Here is a 15,753-nt window from a genome sequence, read left to right as displayed (position 1 = left end):
ACTTGGAACCGCATATGAATGTTTTGAAAAACTAAACCAAAATGATTTAAAAAATATGACTTTTGTTGTGTTGTTGACTCAAATTAGATCAAGCTTGATCAAGAGTAATGTAGTTAACGGGTCCTTAAACTCTCAACTTCTAATGTTGTCCAAGTTACTTCATCTCACTTAGACCTACTTCCACGTGCATATAGTATTAGAGTTCATCCATCTCACATTCAAAAATCCACATCACAAAGAGAGTCCTACCCGTAACCTACATAAGCTATTAGTGTTTACTCTTGCAACCGCAATTGCCTGGTAAACAACCAAAATTTAAAAATATAATGATTTTATCAAACGATGATAGCTCAGTTGGCGCATGGGAGCTAAGCAGGTGGGGGTGAGAGCATGTGTTCAAATCTCCTCAATACTACCTTTAGGAGGGGTTTAAAGCCTTAATCCTGGACCCGCATCGAATCGGATTAGTTGCGAAGCAATGAACCGATTGGAATATTTCCAAAAAAAAAATATAATGATTTCAAAGGAGCAACTATTTACTTTATTTTGTTAAGAGAAATTTTTGAAGATATAGTTTAATATAGTGTTTAAAATTATCTAATTGCAAATACCAAAGTATTAAATAAAAGGAAAATTATGTTTACAATTTGTTTTGCCTTATAACCTCTTATAATTATTTTTATTATTATTAGATGGAAATTAAATTAATAGTTGCAAAATAACATCAAGTGAGAGTTGTTAATTTAATTTTGATCCAATGTTTCACAAATATAATTATAAGAGGTTGTAAAACATATATATATAAAAAAAGAGGTTGTAAAACAAAAAATATTGTAAGTATAATTTCTCCCTGTTAAATAAATTTTTGGATATTTTATTTTATGTTGAAAAATTAATAAAAAATTTCTTAAGATAATTATTTTAAAAAACTAATTGTTACCCACAGGCTACCACCACCTAAATCTTTAGTATACCCTTATTCTGATTTTCTGTTATTCCCTTGAAGATGAGATGGAATATGCCAGCGCAAGGTTTATTCTTATTAACTTGTCATCTAATTCCATGGAATATACCAGCGGAAGGTCTTATTCTTATTAACGTAACGTGTCAACTAATGCCATGGAATATGCTATATGGTACCTTCTACAAATGTTGGTTTCTTTCATAAAATAATTCAATTACACATTTAGTCTACCTAGTGTAGTTAATATTTGATTTTAGTTTTTCAACAATTTATTTTATCAATTAAATTATTTAATATTTTTAATTGAAAAAATTCAGGTCTATCTGTCTTTTCGCTGTTCAATTTTGTAGTTCTATTAATATAAGTTAGTAACATGACTAATGATTTGTATGTGTAATATAATACATATCGTGTAAAGTTTCTTAATAAAATTTTTAACGACTTTAATTTATTTATGACATTATTTTCTTGTATTTAAATACATTATTTTATATTTAAGTTATTTATATTTAAATAAATTAAAGACACGAATTCGTCGAGATATCAACTCAATAAAATCTTACGCTAAGTAGCTAAATAGTTAACAACATCCCTAATTTTTATTAGTAACTAGACGATAGGTCAACGAGAGCCATATTTTTCAATTAGAAAAATTTATCACTACAAAAATTTATTTAGAAAAACTTAAAACTTATATCAGTCATAAAAGATAGATCAAAATAAATTTTGAGCTTAAAAAAATATATCTATGTTGTTGAAATTATATGAGTCACTGTTATAATAAATAAAGTGATATAAAAAAGTTATGCACATTTTATTTCAAATTTAACAGCTCAAATGGCTCAAAAAAATTACTTTTACTTACATCTAAGGACATAAATATGTAATAAATCAGAGTTATTAAATATAAATAATATTTATAATTAAGATTAAGAGTATAATTTATATCATTACAAAATAATATTTTTACAAAATATATTATGTACTGGAATGTGTTAGTATAATTTATAAACAAAAAATTTGTAAATAAATTTTTTTTAAAAATAAAATGTTTCGTGTCTACCATAAAAGTATAAAATTAGAGTAAATATTATTTTTAGTCCTTACTAAAAAAATACAGTCCCCACTTTAGTCCTTTACAAAAATAAATTAATCAGTTAGTCCCTAACAAATTCAAAGTGGACTCATTTAGTTGAAATTGTGGTCCCTCACAAATTCAATAAATACTCATATTAGTCTCTCAAAAGGACTAAAATGGGTCCACCTTAAATTTGTTAGGAAGTAACTGACTAATTTATTTTTGTAAAGGACTAAAGTGGGGACGATATTTTTTTTTGTTAAAGATCAAAAAGATCTTTACTTATAAAATTATAGAGAATTGCTATGATGACTAATAATTTAAGATTGCGGCTGCTCAACGAATTCCTAACTAAAAAACTTCAAAACCAATAAATTAATCACAACTTTACAAGTGTGCAAGTAATCACAACTGGTGAGGGTGTTTCTATCATTTCACACTTCTCCAAACTCCAATATTGTCACCAACCTCACCTGCAAATATATAATTCAAAAAATGCAATGATAAATTAATATTAATGCACCCACTCCTTTCTATCCTTTGAAATATTTTCGTCGAGTCTGGTCTGTTTCATCCTCTTTCAAAAATGGAAACTTATGGAAGGCAGTGGAAGACGTTTTTGCCCCTACTGTTTCTCTCTCTGTTCTCCACCGTCGGATCGTCATCACATCATCATGGCCGGGTATCATCAACCATACGATTCAAATTAGCAGGCGCTGCTGCGGAGAGGCAGGTTCCGATGCGGGCGGGTGCACCGTTCAAGATTGCCATGTTTGCTGACCTGCATTTTGGAGAGAACGCGTGGACAGACTGGGGCCCAGTTCAAGATATAAACTCTATCAAGGTCATGAATACGGTGTTCGACAATGAAACTCCAGGTTAGGAGGAGGGAGAGCGAACGTTAAATAGTATTTATTGATTATTTACCTATCCATGTTAAGTCTTAACCCACTGCTTAACTTGTCACTCTATACTAATTACCCAAAAGTATATATATATATATAGAATGGCGATTAAATGATACACTTTATATCTTTTCACTCTCACAAAGAAGTGACCCATATTTTTAAAATTTTTTCCCTCCATCCTCTCTATCATGATTTATCTTTTTCTCTCACTTAAAATAACACAATTTTATGTCCTTTAAAATGATATACACTTTTCACGTATAGAATTAGTATAAAGTCTCGCCAGTAGCGGACCCACACTAATGCAAGTGTGGGCACTTGGTGACACAAATTATTGGGAGAAATTTTTTTTTTGGCTAAGGATTAAGAGGTGATTTGAACAATTCATAATGTAAAATATGCCAAAGTTAAAATTAGTGTTAACATATGAAAAAGTAAGGAGTGTACATTTGATTGTTGGCTAGTGTGTTGTTGGCAATGTCTAGTCAGACACCTTTTAAGTATAAAGTTGATTTTTGATTATTATTTTTTTATGTTAAGTTGAATTTTTTTATTTTTTTTTGTTTTATAATGCATTTAAAAAAATTAAAAAAAATTCAACGCCACTAAAAGTGCATACATAAATAAAATTTTCTGGATCCGCCACTGAGTCATGCTCTCAATTTTGGCCGTTAATATCACTTTTATCTAACTGCTCTAATTTTTAGTTATAAGAACCATCGGATGTAAGTGAATTAATAACCAAAAATGAGTGTATGAACTTGTGTAAGAATAATATGCTCCTATTTATATTATTAGGATGTATCCCACCATTGAACCATAATTCTTATTCATATATTTTATTTTAATTACATTAGTGTAAGACTTAGAGTTTTTATGTCATTCAATAGTGTTTTTTATCTATCAAAATGTGATTTGTAATTATATATTAGTCTCACTTTTGTGTTAAGTTTTGTAAAAATTAAATAATAATAATATAATTAAATGGTTCTTATTTTTAAATATTTTAAAAATCTATATTACGTTAAACTTGATGAATACTAATGAAGTACTAAATTATATTGGATTAATGTAATATTTTATAAATATGATAGGAACTTTCAATCTAAGGATAGATTTTGAAATAAAATTTTCCAATAAAAATTATTTAATGGTGTAAGAGTAGTTTTGACTTATACCAATGTAAACCAGTGATAGAGTAAATGGGACTAATAATACATGGTTGAGTTTGGTCCAAGTGGTGCTAGAAGAGAGACTGCAACGAGATCTGGTGAGATGTGATGCGGGATGATTTTGCGGGATGATTGTACTGGTGTTGGAGAGATTTGCTTGTGTGGGACAGATTGGGGGTATTTGAATGAACGAGCTTAAGTAAGATGATCATACCTAGATTTTGAACTTTTTTTATACAGTGGCGACATGTTTTGCTTATGCTGCCTTAGTATGGCAGCATTTACTCTGGTTGGTGGATTGAGCAGCTTTGCCAACCTATTTCGTTTGTGGGATTCATGTTAGTGAGCTATAATGTATTTATGTGTAGCCATAGCTGGAACCTTGTCTCTGTGGTATTGCGTTTACACGGGATACATATGCTTTCTTACTTCTTAATTCTTTATTGTTAGGCCTCTTGATGCTGTTATTGGATTGGACCCTTTATCCAGTTTAATATAGGTCTAGAATATATATATATATATATATATATATATATATATATATATATATGAGACATGATCTGTTTACAAATTTTTTTGAATTTTTTTACAAATTATATTATGTTCTCCTGGGAGAACATAGTGTAGTTTGTAAAAGTTTGTATTCTCCCGGAAAAATATAGTGTAGTTTGTAAGAGTTTATAAACAAAAAAGTTTGTAAATATAATCTGCCCCTATATATATATATATATACACATAATTTTATATTCAATGTAATATTTTATAAATATGATCTACATGATAGTAACTTTCAATCTAACATTAGACTTTGGGATAAAACTACCCGACAAAGAATTATTAAATGGTGTAAGAGTGTTTTTGGTTTACATGGGTGTAAATTGATTCCTCCTCTTGTGTGTATATTTCTCCCAAATGAAAGTGGTTCTAAACTACCTGAATCATATTAGATTACTGAGAGAAGTTAGTTAGTGTTGAATGCGAGATACGGCTGAATTGGATAATTGGTAAATATTGTCTGAGTCGCAAGTGCTATAAAACATCATAAATGTTGATGACACTGTAGAAAGGGGTTTATAAAGAGTGTATTATGAAACACTGTACAAAGTTATATTTAAATTAAATTACATATATCCCCCTATTTTTGTAAATCATTTTTCTTTTGTTGTAGTGTTATTCAAATTTCACGAATGCTGAATACTAATGAAGTTAACTGTATGCAGATTTTGTAGTATATCTTGGTGATGTCATTACGGCTAACAATATGATGATTGCAAATGCAAGCTTGTATTGGGATCAGGCAACCTCTCCAGCAAGAAATAGGAGCATACCTTGGGCCAGTGTATTTGGAAACCATGATGATGCTCCATTTGAATGGCCATTGGAGTGGTTCTCTGCACCTGGAATTCCTCAAATTCGCTGCCCTCAATCCGGAAATTCATATTCAGGTACTAAGTAATGTAGTAATAGATAAGGTTATGATTATTGCTATGTGGTTACATATATGTTCGGATCAGAGTAGAAACTTTAGTCAAAGAAACTAAGCATAGATGATGTTATAAATATTCTTTGTCATGAAACAAAGCCTTTATAGCAGATTACTGACTCGGTAGCAAGTGATAGACTTGAAAAAGGTAATTAGAAAAATATTATTATAATTGTGTGTTAATCTGATAGAAAGAGGTCTCTATTTATAGAGACTAAAAAGCTTAATTCTTGACCTAATGGGCTTGGCCCAATACAACAAATACTAATAATAATAAAAGTCCTAATATTTACAACACTCCCCCTCAAGCTGAGGAATAGATATTTATCATTCTCAGCTTGCTAGTAAGTTCTTGAAATCTGTCTGAAGGAAGTCCTTTTATCAATAGATCAGCTAATTGACGCCCAGTGGAAATGTATGGAGTGGTAATCAACCCGCTATCAAGTTTCTCTTTGATGAAATGGCGGTCGACCTCAATATGTTTAGTCCGATCATGTTGAACCGGATTATGAACTACACAAATAGCGGACTTATTGTCACATAGCAGCTTTATAGGTCCCTCACATTTTATTTTGAGATCATCAAGTACAATCTTCAGCTACAGTAACTCACAAATGTCTTGAGTCATAGCTCGAAATTCAGCTTCTGCACTTGACCTGGCAACCACATCTTGTTTCTTACTTCTCCATGTCACTAAGTTACCGCAAAGAAACATGCAATAACAAGTGGTAGATCGACGGTCAGTCACGGATCCAGCATAATCAGCATCAGTGTAGACTTCTAAAGAGAGATTGCCATCACGTCGGAATAACAATCCTTTACCAGGAGTAGCTTTAAGATACTGAAGAATTCTCTCTACTACCTGCATGTGTTTCTCCTTTGGATCGTGCATAAACTGACTGACAACACTAACAGCATAAGCTAGGTCTGGTCTAGTATGAGCCAGATATATCAATTTTCCAACTAGCCGTTGATATTGTCTTTTATCAACTGGAGGACTCTCCTCTTCATAGCCTATCTTGTGATTCTGCTCAATAGGAGTATTAGAGGGTTTACACTCGAGCTTTCCTGCTTCTTTGAGAAGATCAAGAACATATTTTCTCTGGCTGATAAAAATTCCTTTACTTGAATGAGCTACTTCTATCCCTAGGAAATATCTCAGTTTCCCAAGGTCTTTGACTTCAAACTCAGAGGCAAGCCGTGTTTGCAAAATCTGTCTCTCCACAAAATCATCACCTGTGATAATAATATCATCAACATATACAAGGAGCACAGTAAGCTTCCCATTTTGCGAGTGCTTGAAGAAAAGAGTGTGATCTCTTTGACTCTGTCTGTATCCTAAGGCCATCATAACCTTAGTAAACCTTCCAAACCAGGCACGAGGTGACTGCTTCAATCCATACAAGGCCTTTTTTAATTTACAAACTTTATTTTCTCCCTTCACAGAATCAAAACCAGGCGGGATTTCCATGTAGACTTCTTCTTCTAACTCACCATTGAGGAAAGCATTTTTCACATCAAATTGATTTATATCCCAATTGTAATGGGCAGCAAGAGATAACAAGACTCTCACTGTATTCATCTTTGCAATTGGAGCAAAGATTTCTTCATAATCAATGCCATAGATTTGAGTGTAACCTTTGGCGACTAATCGAGCCTTGTATCTGTAACGCCTGGCAACTTGCAAGGATCAACGACTGTCTCCACACACTAACACGAGACTCTTCAGCGTGCTTTGTCCTCACTCGTACACTTTCCGGGAAAACTTCCCAGGAGGTCACCCATCCCTGAATTGCTCCAAGTCAAGCACGCTTAACCGTGGAGTTCTTCTGATCCGGGCTACCGAAAAGTAGATGCATCTTGTTAGTATAGGTAGTACCAATTAATTCTTATAAGTCATTCTCAACTGTACCGTCTCATACCAGCACAGTCTCTGGAATCCCTCTCTTTCGGGTGTTGATTCGATTCATTCATGTACCCCCGTTCCTAGAAGCCTGTCAGGAGCCGCTCCTTGTCCGTGCCCTTGCGCACCGGCGATCACTCCCCGACATCGCCAGCGCCTGGGATGTTACATGCCCACCAGCTTCCGCCTGGTTCGTCCTCGAACCACACCGTACTGGATGAGAGGCCCTGCTCTGATACCACTTGTAACGTCTGGCAACTTGCAAGGATCAACGACTGTCCCCACACACTAACACGAGACTTTTCAGTGTGCTTTGTCCTCACTCGCACACTTCCCGAGAAAACTTCCCAAGAGGTCACCCATCCTTGAATTGCTCCAAGTCAAGCACGCTTAACTGTGGAGTTCTTTCGATCCAGGCTACGAAAAGTAGATGCATCTTGTTAGTATAGGTAGTACCAATTAATTCTTATAAGTCATTCCCAACTGTACCGTCCCATACCAGCACAGTCTCTGGAATCCCTCTCTTTCGGGTGTTGATTCGATTCATTCATGTACCCCCTCCCTAGAAGCCTGCCAGGAGCCGCTCCTTGTACATGCCCTTGCGCACCGACGATCACTCCCCGCCCTCGTCAGCGCCCGGGATGTTACAGTATCTTTCAAGAGTTCCATCAGAATTATATTTCAGGGCATGAACCCATCTGCACCCCACTGCTTTCTTTCCGTTAGGTCTATCAATAACCTCCCATGTTTTATTTTTCTCCAACGCATTCATCTCCTCTTGCATGGCTTGAGCCCAATTCCCATCTTTCAAGGCTTCATGTACTGATTTTGGGTTTGAAACAGAATCTAGTGCTGAAACAAAGCTTTTGTGCTGCACATAAAGATTAGCAGAGGAAACAAAATGGGAGATAGGGTATTGAGTACAAGAGGGACAGGAAGAACAAGATTTCTTGGAACAAGATCTTTTTCCTTTTCTTAGAGTAATGGGTAAATCATCAGAAGCAGTAGTAATGGGTAAGTCATCAGAAGTATTAACATCATGATCAGAAATATGAGATTCAGGACTTACCAGTGGTTCAGACGATTGAGGTTGCTGTTGAGGCAATGTAGGCTGTTTCCTTCTTTGATATACCAATTCAGGTGTCACAATCTTCCGTATCTCTGGTGTACTTGATGTATCAGTCACAGGAGGATCAATCACTACAGGAGGATCAATCACAGGAGGATCACTCACAGGAGGATCAGACATGGAAGGCACAGGAACAAGAGGAGGTGACACTGACACTAGTAAAAGAGTAGACACTGGAGATTCAGACTCAAAGAAGGAAGGTGATGAGTTTTCTGGTGAATTATTCTCCCCCTGAAGATGAGGACCTTGGATAAAGGACTCAGATTCCTGAAATGTAACATCCATAGAAACAAAAAAAAATTCGACTACCAGGGTGATAGCACTTGTACCCCTTCTTATCAGGAACATAACCAAGGAAGACACATTTAATAGCCCTAGGGTCCAACTTACTGCGATGATGTTTATGAACATGAACAAAAGCAACACACCCAAACACCCGTGGAGGAAGACTCATAGTTGGATTATAAGGAAAAAAAGAAGTGATAGAGTGAATAGGACTTACATGGTCAAGTACCCGAGTGGGTAAACAGTTGATCAAGAATGCTGCAGTAAGAATAGCATCTCCCTAATAGTATTTGGGTACATGTGACTGAAACATTAATGCACGAGCCACTTCAAGAAGGTGACGATTTTTTCTTTCAGCAACCCCATTCTGTTGAGGGGTGTCAGCACAAGTAAGTTCATGAATCATACCGTTATTTCGTATAAATTGGGAAAAACTTTGATTAACATATTCAGTACCATTATCTGTCCTTAGTCTCTTGATTTTTTTACCAAATTGGGTTTCAACCATTTTATAAAATTGAAACTCGTGTCCCGGGTTCAAACCTCGCCGCCCCCCACTTTCTCTTGTGGAATTTCTTAGCACAGGTGGGTTGGGCCTGTTGCATCATCCACTCTTCAAGCCCAATGGGCTCTTGTGTGAGGGGGCGTGTTGAGATATATAGTCTCACATTGGTTGTATGAGCAACTAATGTGGAGTTTATAAGGCCATGGGAACTCCCACCCTTTGAGCTAGCTTTTGGGGTGGTGTATCTTAAGGTTCTTTACATGGTATCAGAGCCTCGCCGTCCCCCACTTTCTCTTGTTGCGTTTCTTAGCACAGGTAGGCTGGGCCTGTTGCATTGTCCACTCTTCAAGCCTAATGGACTCTTGTGTGAGGGGACGTGTTGAGATATATAGTCCCACATTGGTTGTATGTGCAACTAATGTGGAGTTTATAAGGTCTCGGGCACTCCCATCCTTTGAGCTAGCTTTTGGGGTGGTGTATCCCAAGGTTCTTTATATGGTATCAGAGCCTCGCCGCCCCCCACTTTCTCTTTTGGCGTTTCTTAGCACAGGTAGGCTGGGCTTGTTGCATTGTCCACTCTTCAAGACCAATGGGCTCTCGTGTGAGGGGGCGTGTTGAGATATATAGTCCCACATTGGTTGTATGTGCAACTAATATGCAGTTTATAAGGCCTTGGACACTCCCACCCTTTAAGCTAGCTTTTGAGGTGGTGTATCCCAAAATTCTTTACAGATAGTCAAACAAATGGATTAGCAGAACTAAAATGGTCTTATTTCGTGTCAGAATTGCTAGTCAATTGAAAAATCACGCACGCGTGCACAGACACAGAGTTATCTATACTCTGAGGACAATTACAGTAGAGGTAGTTGAGCTCGGTGGGAACAGAAGTTGGGAGAGATTTATGAAGAAGCAAGTGTCAAACCAAATGAGCAAATGGTCATGAGTTAGAAAACTTACACAGTGAAATGGCATTTTTATTTCGCCTTTATTGTTGTATTTATAGTTCTTTTCAAAATGGTACTTTTATCTTGCATTTGCTGACTATATTTTTGGCTTCATTATCCATTACTTGGAAGTTTTAGAATATTAGGTACTTGGTAATCTGCCATACTCTTCTCATAAGATTAAATGTTTGAAATATCTTTAGTAAAAGGCATATTTGATAAATTTCAGGAGAAGAAGAATGTAGCTTCAAAGGAACAGGACGACTGGAGCTCATGAAAAATGATATCAAGAACAATGCATCATCGTATTCTAGCTATGGTCCTAGAAATCTTTGGCCAAGTGTATCCAACTATGTCCTTCAAGTTTCATCCCCTGATGATCCACAATCACCGGTGGCTTTCCTTTACTTTCTTGATTCTGGTGGTGGTTCCTATCCTGAAGTCATATCTGATAGCCAGGCAAAATGGTTTCTGCACAAAGCTGAAGAAATTAACGCTGACTCAAGGTAGAATGAGAAAGCATTAAAATCAAAAGTTCTTTTGCTTTAAAGCTAAATGCATCCTGTAGTAAATAAAAAATACATTTATATTGGATAAACAACTTTGTTCATTTCTTATGTGTGCTATTCAATTAAGTATATTAAGTAATTAAATTATGTTGAAAAAGAATTCATAGCATTGTCTTATTTTCTTCCCTTCCTTCTTGCATAATCCAAACAAAACATATTGTGTGACAGTGTTCCAGAGATTATTTTCTGGCATATTCCAAGTAAGGCCTATGAGGTGGTGGCTCCAAAGATTAGCATACAAAAGCCTTGCGTGGGTTCAATCAACAAGGAAAGTGTTGCTCCTCAAGAGGCTGAAACGGGTATAATGGATCTTCTTGTGAACAGAACTTCTGTCAAGGTAAGGTCAAAGCCTGCATGCTATATTTGTATAAATATTTTCTTAAAATTATCCACAAAACAAAAATCAAACCCACAAGGACACAGTCGTTGGATTTTGAACCACCAAATGTGTTTGCTAGATGAGTAAGATTTTTATTTCCATGGTTGACAAGAACAGTACTTGTTTGTCAAAAAAAAATCTTTTTGGGTATAAATATGTTTATTGGGAAATTGTTTGAGGAATGAGAAGGTTTTTGGAAGAAAATATGAAAGTATTTTATCCAGACATATTGTATTTATCTTGCATTTAATTTTTGTTTTACTTTATTTTAGATGTGGATGTTCGCCAATAAGTTTGGAAAGCTTTGCTTAGGTTGTTTTTTTATAAATTTATAATAATATTTGTTGTACCATTTAATCATACCTTAATATGAGAAACTGCACTTGATTTTGTTAATTAGCGCATGTTTATTGCCACATTGTCCATTTTCATTCTAGTTTAAGTCTTGGTTCCACACTAATGGTTAGAGGTAGCCTAAAAACCCAAACATAATCATCATCTCCAAATACTCAGGGAGAGTCAATGGTAGGGGACAACTATCATCAATGGACTAAGCGGCAATCTGCCGCAACAACTGATTTACACACGACATCTCAGACCAAAACTTTAAGGTGCCGTTTGGTACCAGGATTTTTAAAATTATTTTGGGAAAATGAGAGTCCTGCAAATAAAATTGTAAATAAGAATCCCATGAAATAATACCACCAGGTGGATGATATTCTTGGACTCTCACCTGGTTGGAAAGTTTTACATAATTTATAGGATGCCTTTATTGGGTTTTGATCCTTTTGTGACATATCAGAATTTTTTTTCAAATATTCATCAAATGTTAGTTTTTGTAAAATCTACCCACATTTCTCAGAATCATTGACAATCAACCGAACATAGAATCAGAAAACTTGAGCCAATATTTCTGGGAATATTTTGCCAACCAAACAGTTTTTTGGTAACATTAATGAGAAATTTAGTTTCCCAGCATATTCCCTTGAACAAAAAAAGTTCTCCTCTATCAAACATCGCCTAAGGAATTAGGTTTATGGATTCTTTCACTTATATATTCCATACTTAACTCCTTCTTTCTTGATACAAGACTTTATCATTCATACGTGAATCCCCAACATAATTTTAATTGTTGCATGCATGTTGCAAAATCAAACTGTCCATTGAGATTTTCAATTTTCGCCATCTGAGTACTCAAATCTTCTAAAAATATAACATTGAATGATAATATATATTCATTTGCTTTGATGGACACGCAAGTGTGATCCTATTTTGAGCTGTTTTGCTTCACATAACCGCAGGGAATATTTGTTGGACACAACCATGGATTGGACTGGTGCTGCCCATACAAGAAACTATGGTTATGTTATGCTAGGCACACTGGCTATGGTGGCTATGGAACTTGGCCTAGAGGAGCTCGAATTTTAGAGATAACTCAGAAGCCCTTTTCTCTTCGATCTTGGATAAGGATGGAGGATGGCCAAAAGCACAGTGAAGTTGCGTTGAGTTAACAAGTCATTACATATATAAAAAGTGTAGCTAGTAAATTTGTAAATGCATTCATTGTGATTATCTTCAAGTATAAAGGTAACATATATGTGGGGATGTAGATATTCAACTATTGGCCATGTACTTTTCTTTTAAAAATTCATTATTAATATACATTTTATCAGTGTGAATGTACAATAAGTCTTCAACCTTTTTTCTTGCTTGTCTGACCAATATTTTATTGTATTCTGTCAAGCTTCCTCACAGTTCTATTGTAAAAACAGAAAAAAGAGAAAATAAAGAGTTGGCCCTAGAGTCACTGTGAAGATCCAAATTGGGACCTTAGATTGCATAGGGTCAATGGATGACAGCTTTGTAGTATCAAAAGGACTGAACGGCTCTGATTTTGCCGACACTACGATGTTTATCGCAGCCGTTGAAACTTGGCTTTGAGGAACGTGCTTGGGAAGCTTCGAGTCAATTGAGGTATGTGATGGTTTAGAAACATCTAGGCTCTGAGTTATGCCCTCTCCACCGTCACGTGACTGGTTAGCTCCCATTACCACCGTGTTGTTCTTGTCGGCTGTATTTCCCTTCGGTCATTTTTCTTTCTTGTGTTATTCACCACTGTAGTACCCCTGGTGCTGGCTAATATGTCTCCTTGTTCCATATATGCTCCCTCGATTCCGATCGGCAAGATCGTAACTTTATCTTCCCAGGTAGAGTATTTCGGTGCCAGACTTGTCCATTGGATTAATACTTGGGGTATCAGTTCCCCTTTTCGCCATATCTGTCGTTCTCCCAAAATCGCACGAGGAGTGTGCAACAAAGGATCTTCCGAGGTGCCAGAAGGCAAAGGATGCACCTTGAAGAGTTGTCCTTGCCGGAACGGGCGTAATAAAGAGACGTGGAAGACCGGTTGAATGCGAGCTGTAGTGGGAAGCTTCAAATGGTACGCCACAAACCCAATGCGTTCCTCCACCTCAAGGGGACCATAGAAGCGTAAAGCCAATCTTTGAGAAGATCTACGAGCGACAGAGATCTGTTGATATGGTTGTGGATGCCGGAAGACCATATCTCCGACGATAAAGTGCCAATCCCTTCTTTTCTTATCTGCTTTTGCCTTCATGGTTTTTGTGCTTTGAATAACTTATCTTTTGACGTGCTCATGAGAGAGGTACGTTCTGTCAGAGTGGTGTCAACAGCTTCATTGAACAATCTGCCCAAGCAATATCCCAAAAGGTTGGGAGGTGTCTTGCCAACATTACCTAGTATGGTGTTATCCCCGTGGATGAATGAAAGGATGTTTTGTAGTGATACTCGGCTAGACTCAGGAATTTGGACCAAGTTCTTGGATGTTCATGGGAAAATGCCCTCAGCTAACTTTCCAAACACCTATTTACTGTAGGATCGCTCAAATACAAAACCAACAAATAAAACAACTATTTAAGAATGTCGTGAGAACTTATGGAGAAAGAGAACAAACTTCTGTGAAATATTTTACTAAACTTCGTTGCTTCTCAATTTTATATTTCTCAAACAATATACTATATTTATAGGCTATAATTTGCCTTTCTAAAACTGCAACACTAAATAGTCATAAACCACAATTAAAATCAAACTTAATAACAAAACATAACGACTGACTCTTAACCTTTCAAAACTCCTAAACTTAATGCTAACCCTCATGACTCATAAACTCCATAACCGACAAATTCAAACCAAAACTCCTAAGATAAATGTTAACCTTATGACTCATAAACTATCCATAACTGACATCTTTAAACACATTAAAGTAACATTTAATGTTTACTTAACATTTACCTTCTCTGTTTGTCTGTCTGATAGTAACTGGGGAACTGAAGTTCAATTTTGTACCCTGCAGCTTAAATAGTGTACGCCAAAAATCACTAAGGAAGATGGAATCGCGATTAGAAATAATTGATTCAGGTATACCGTGGAGCTTTCCGACAAAGTCCTAAAAGAGTTGAGCTACTTTTGTGGCAGAGTAAGTAGCTGTCAGAGGAATGAAATGGGCAGCCTTCGGAAAACGATCAACCCCAACCAAGACTACGGAATAACTTGCTGACAAAGGTAAGTGGGTTATAAAATCCATATTTACATGTGACTAGAAGGAATCTGGGATTTGTAAAGGTTGTAATCATGGTAGTTAAAATCTGGATTTAAATCTTAAAATTTTGGTTTTAACGATTTATTTTGCTAAAACGATTTTGATTTCACTTAAAATCGTTTCCAATATAAAATCCCGATTTAGACATTTACTTAAGTCCCAATTTAAAGATTTAAATCTCGATTTTAACTATTGGAATGATGTTAAGCAAGTTAGAAAAATTGTTGAATATAACATTGCTGATGTTTCGTCCAAAGATGAATGGATTATGGAAAATGAAGGAACTTTATCTCATGATGAAAGTTTAGATGAAGACAATTTTGAATGATGTAGTTGAAGATCACGTGGAACGGAATGTCTTCGATGATAATAACTTGAATAATTTATTAGCTTAGACCCTTAGAGTGTGACAATTGTATGCAAATGTATAAGGATGGTGGCAGGTAGTCTATTTTTCTTAATTTTTTTATACATAAGCATATGTATATAAAAATTTAATTTTAGAGTGCAAGTAAAATCTATGATTTGTATTACGATTTTACGATTTACGATTTTTTATTCCCTTTCCGATTTTAGGTAAAATTCCGATTTTGACTACCTTGGTTGTAATAACCCCAAATGAGGGTGACTCGGGGCTTTTAACTTCTGACAAATTTCACAGTTGTGGATATACTTCTTGACATCTTTTCTTAATCCTCTCCAGGTGAAGTTTCTGTTAATGCGGTGTATTGTGGCCTGAACGCCAGAGTGACCCCCTTGAACTGAGGAATGGGAATCATGCAAGATGTGGGGTATCAGTGCATAACCAGCAGGTA

The 15,753-nt window shown here is 35.7% G+C and overlaps 1 protein-coding gene across 1 annotated transcript; it reads left to right on the top strand.

Annotated features, from left to right (window-relative positions):
* The first annotated feature begins 2,628 nt into the window (after nucleotides 1–2,628).
* On the top strand, nucleotides 2,629–14,265 carry LOC133307942 (probable inactive purple acid phosphatase 16). The gene is made up of 5 exons (XM_061508516.1): nucleotides 2,629–2,920; nucleotides 5,343–5,567; nucleotides 10,601–10,877; nucleotides 11,109–11,277; nucleotides 12,621–14,265. The coding sequence occupies exons 1-5, from the start codon at nucleotides 2,629–2,631 to the stop codon at nucleotides 12,828–12,830; spliced, it is 1,173 nt and encodes a 390-aa protein (XP_061364500.1). The 3' UTR covers nucleotides 12,831–14,265.
* The last annotated feature ends 1,488 nt before the right edge of the window (nucleotides 14,266–15,753 follow it).

Source organism: Gastrolobium bilobum, unplaced genomic scaffold (genome assembly GCF_033153095.1).
Source record: "Gastrolobium bilobum isolate Gb01-03AN ecotype WA unplaced genomic scaffold, APGP_CSIRO_Gbil_v1 utg3757, whole genome shotgun sequence".
NCBI lineage: Eukaryota > Viridiplantae > Streptophyta > Magnoliopsida > Fabales > Fabaceae > Gastrolobium > Gastrolobium bilobum.
The sequence above is the reverse complement of the archived record's forward strand: the minus strand, read 5'-3'. Positions and strand labels throughout refer to the sequence as shown.

Bases quoted from the DNA above. Each gene is read 5' to 3' on its own strand.
- LOC133307942 (XM_061508516.1), top strand. From the start codon at position 2,629: ATGGAAACTTATGGAAGGCAGTGGAAGACGTTTTTGCCCCTACTGTTT. The intron at 5,568-10,600 runs GTACTAAGTAAT...GATAAATTTCAG, and splicing joins ATCCGGAAATTCATATTCAG to GAGAAGAAGAATGTAGCTTC. The intron at 11,278-12,620 runs GTAAGGTCAAAG...ACATAACCGCAG, and splicing joins TGAACAGAACTTCTGTCAAG to GGAATATTTGTTGGACACAA.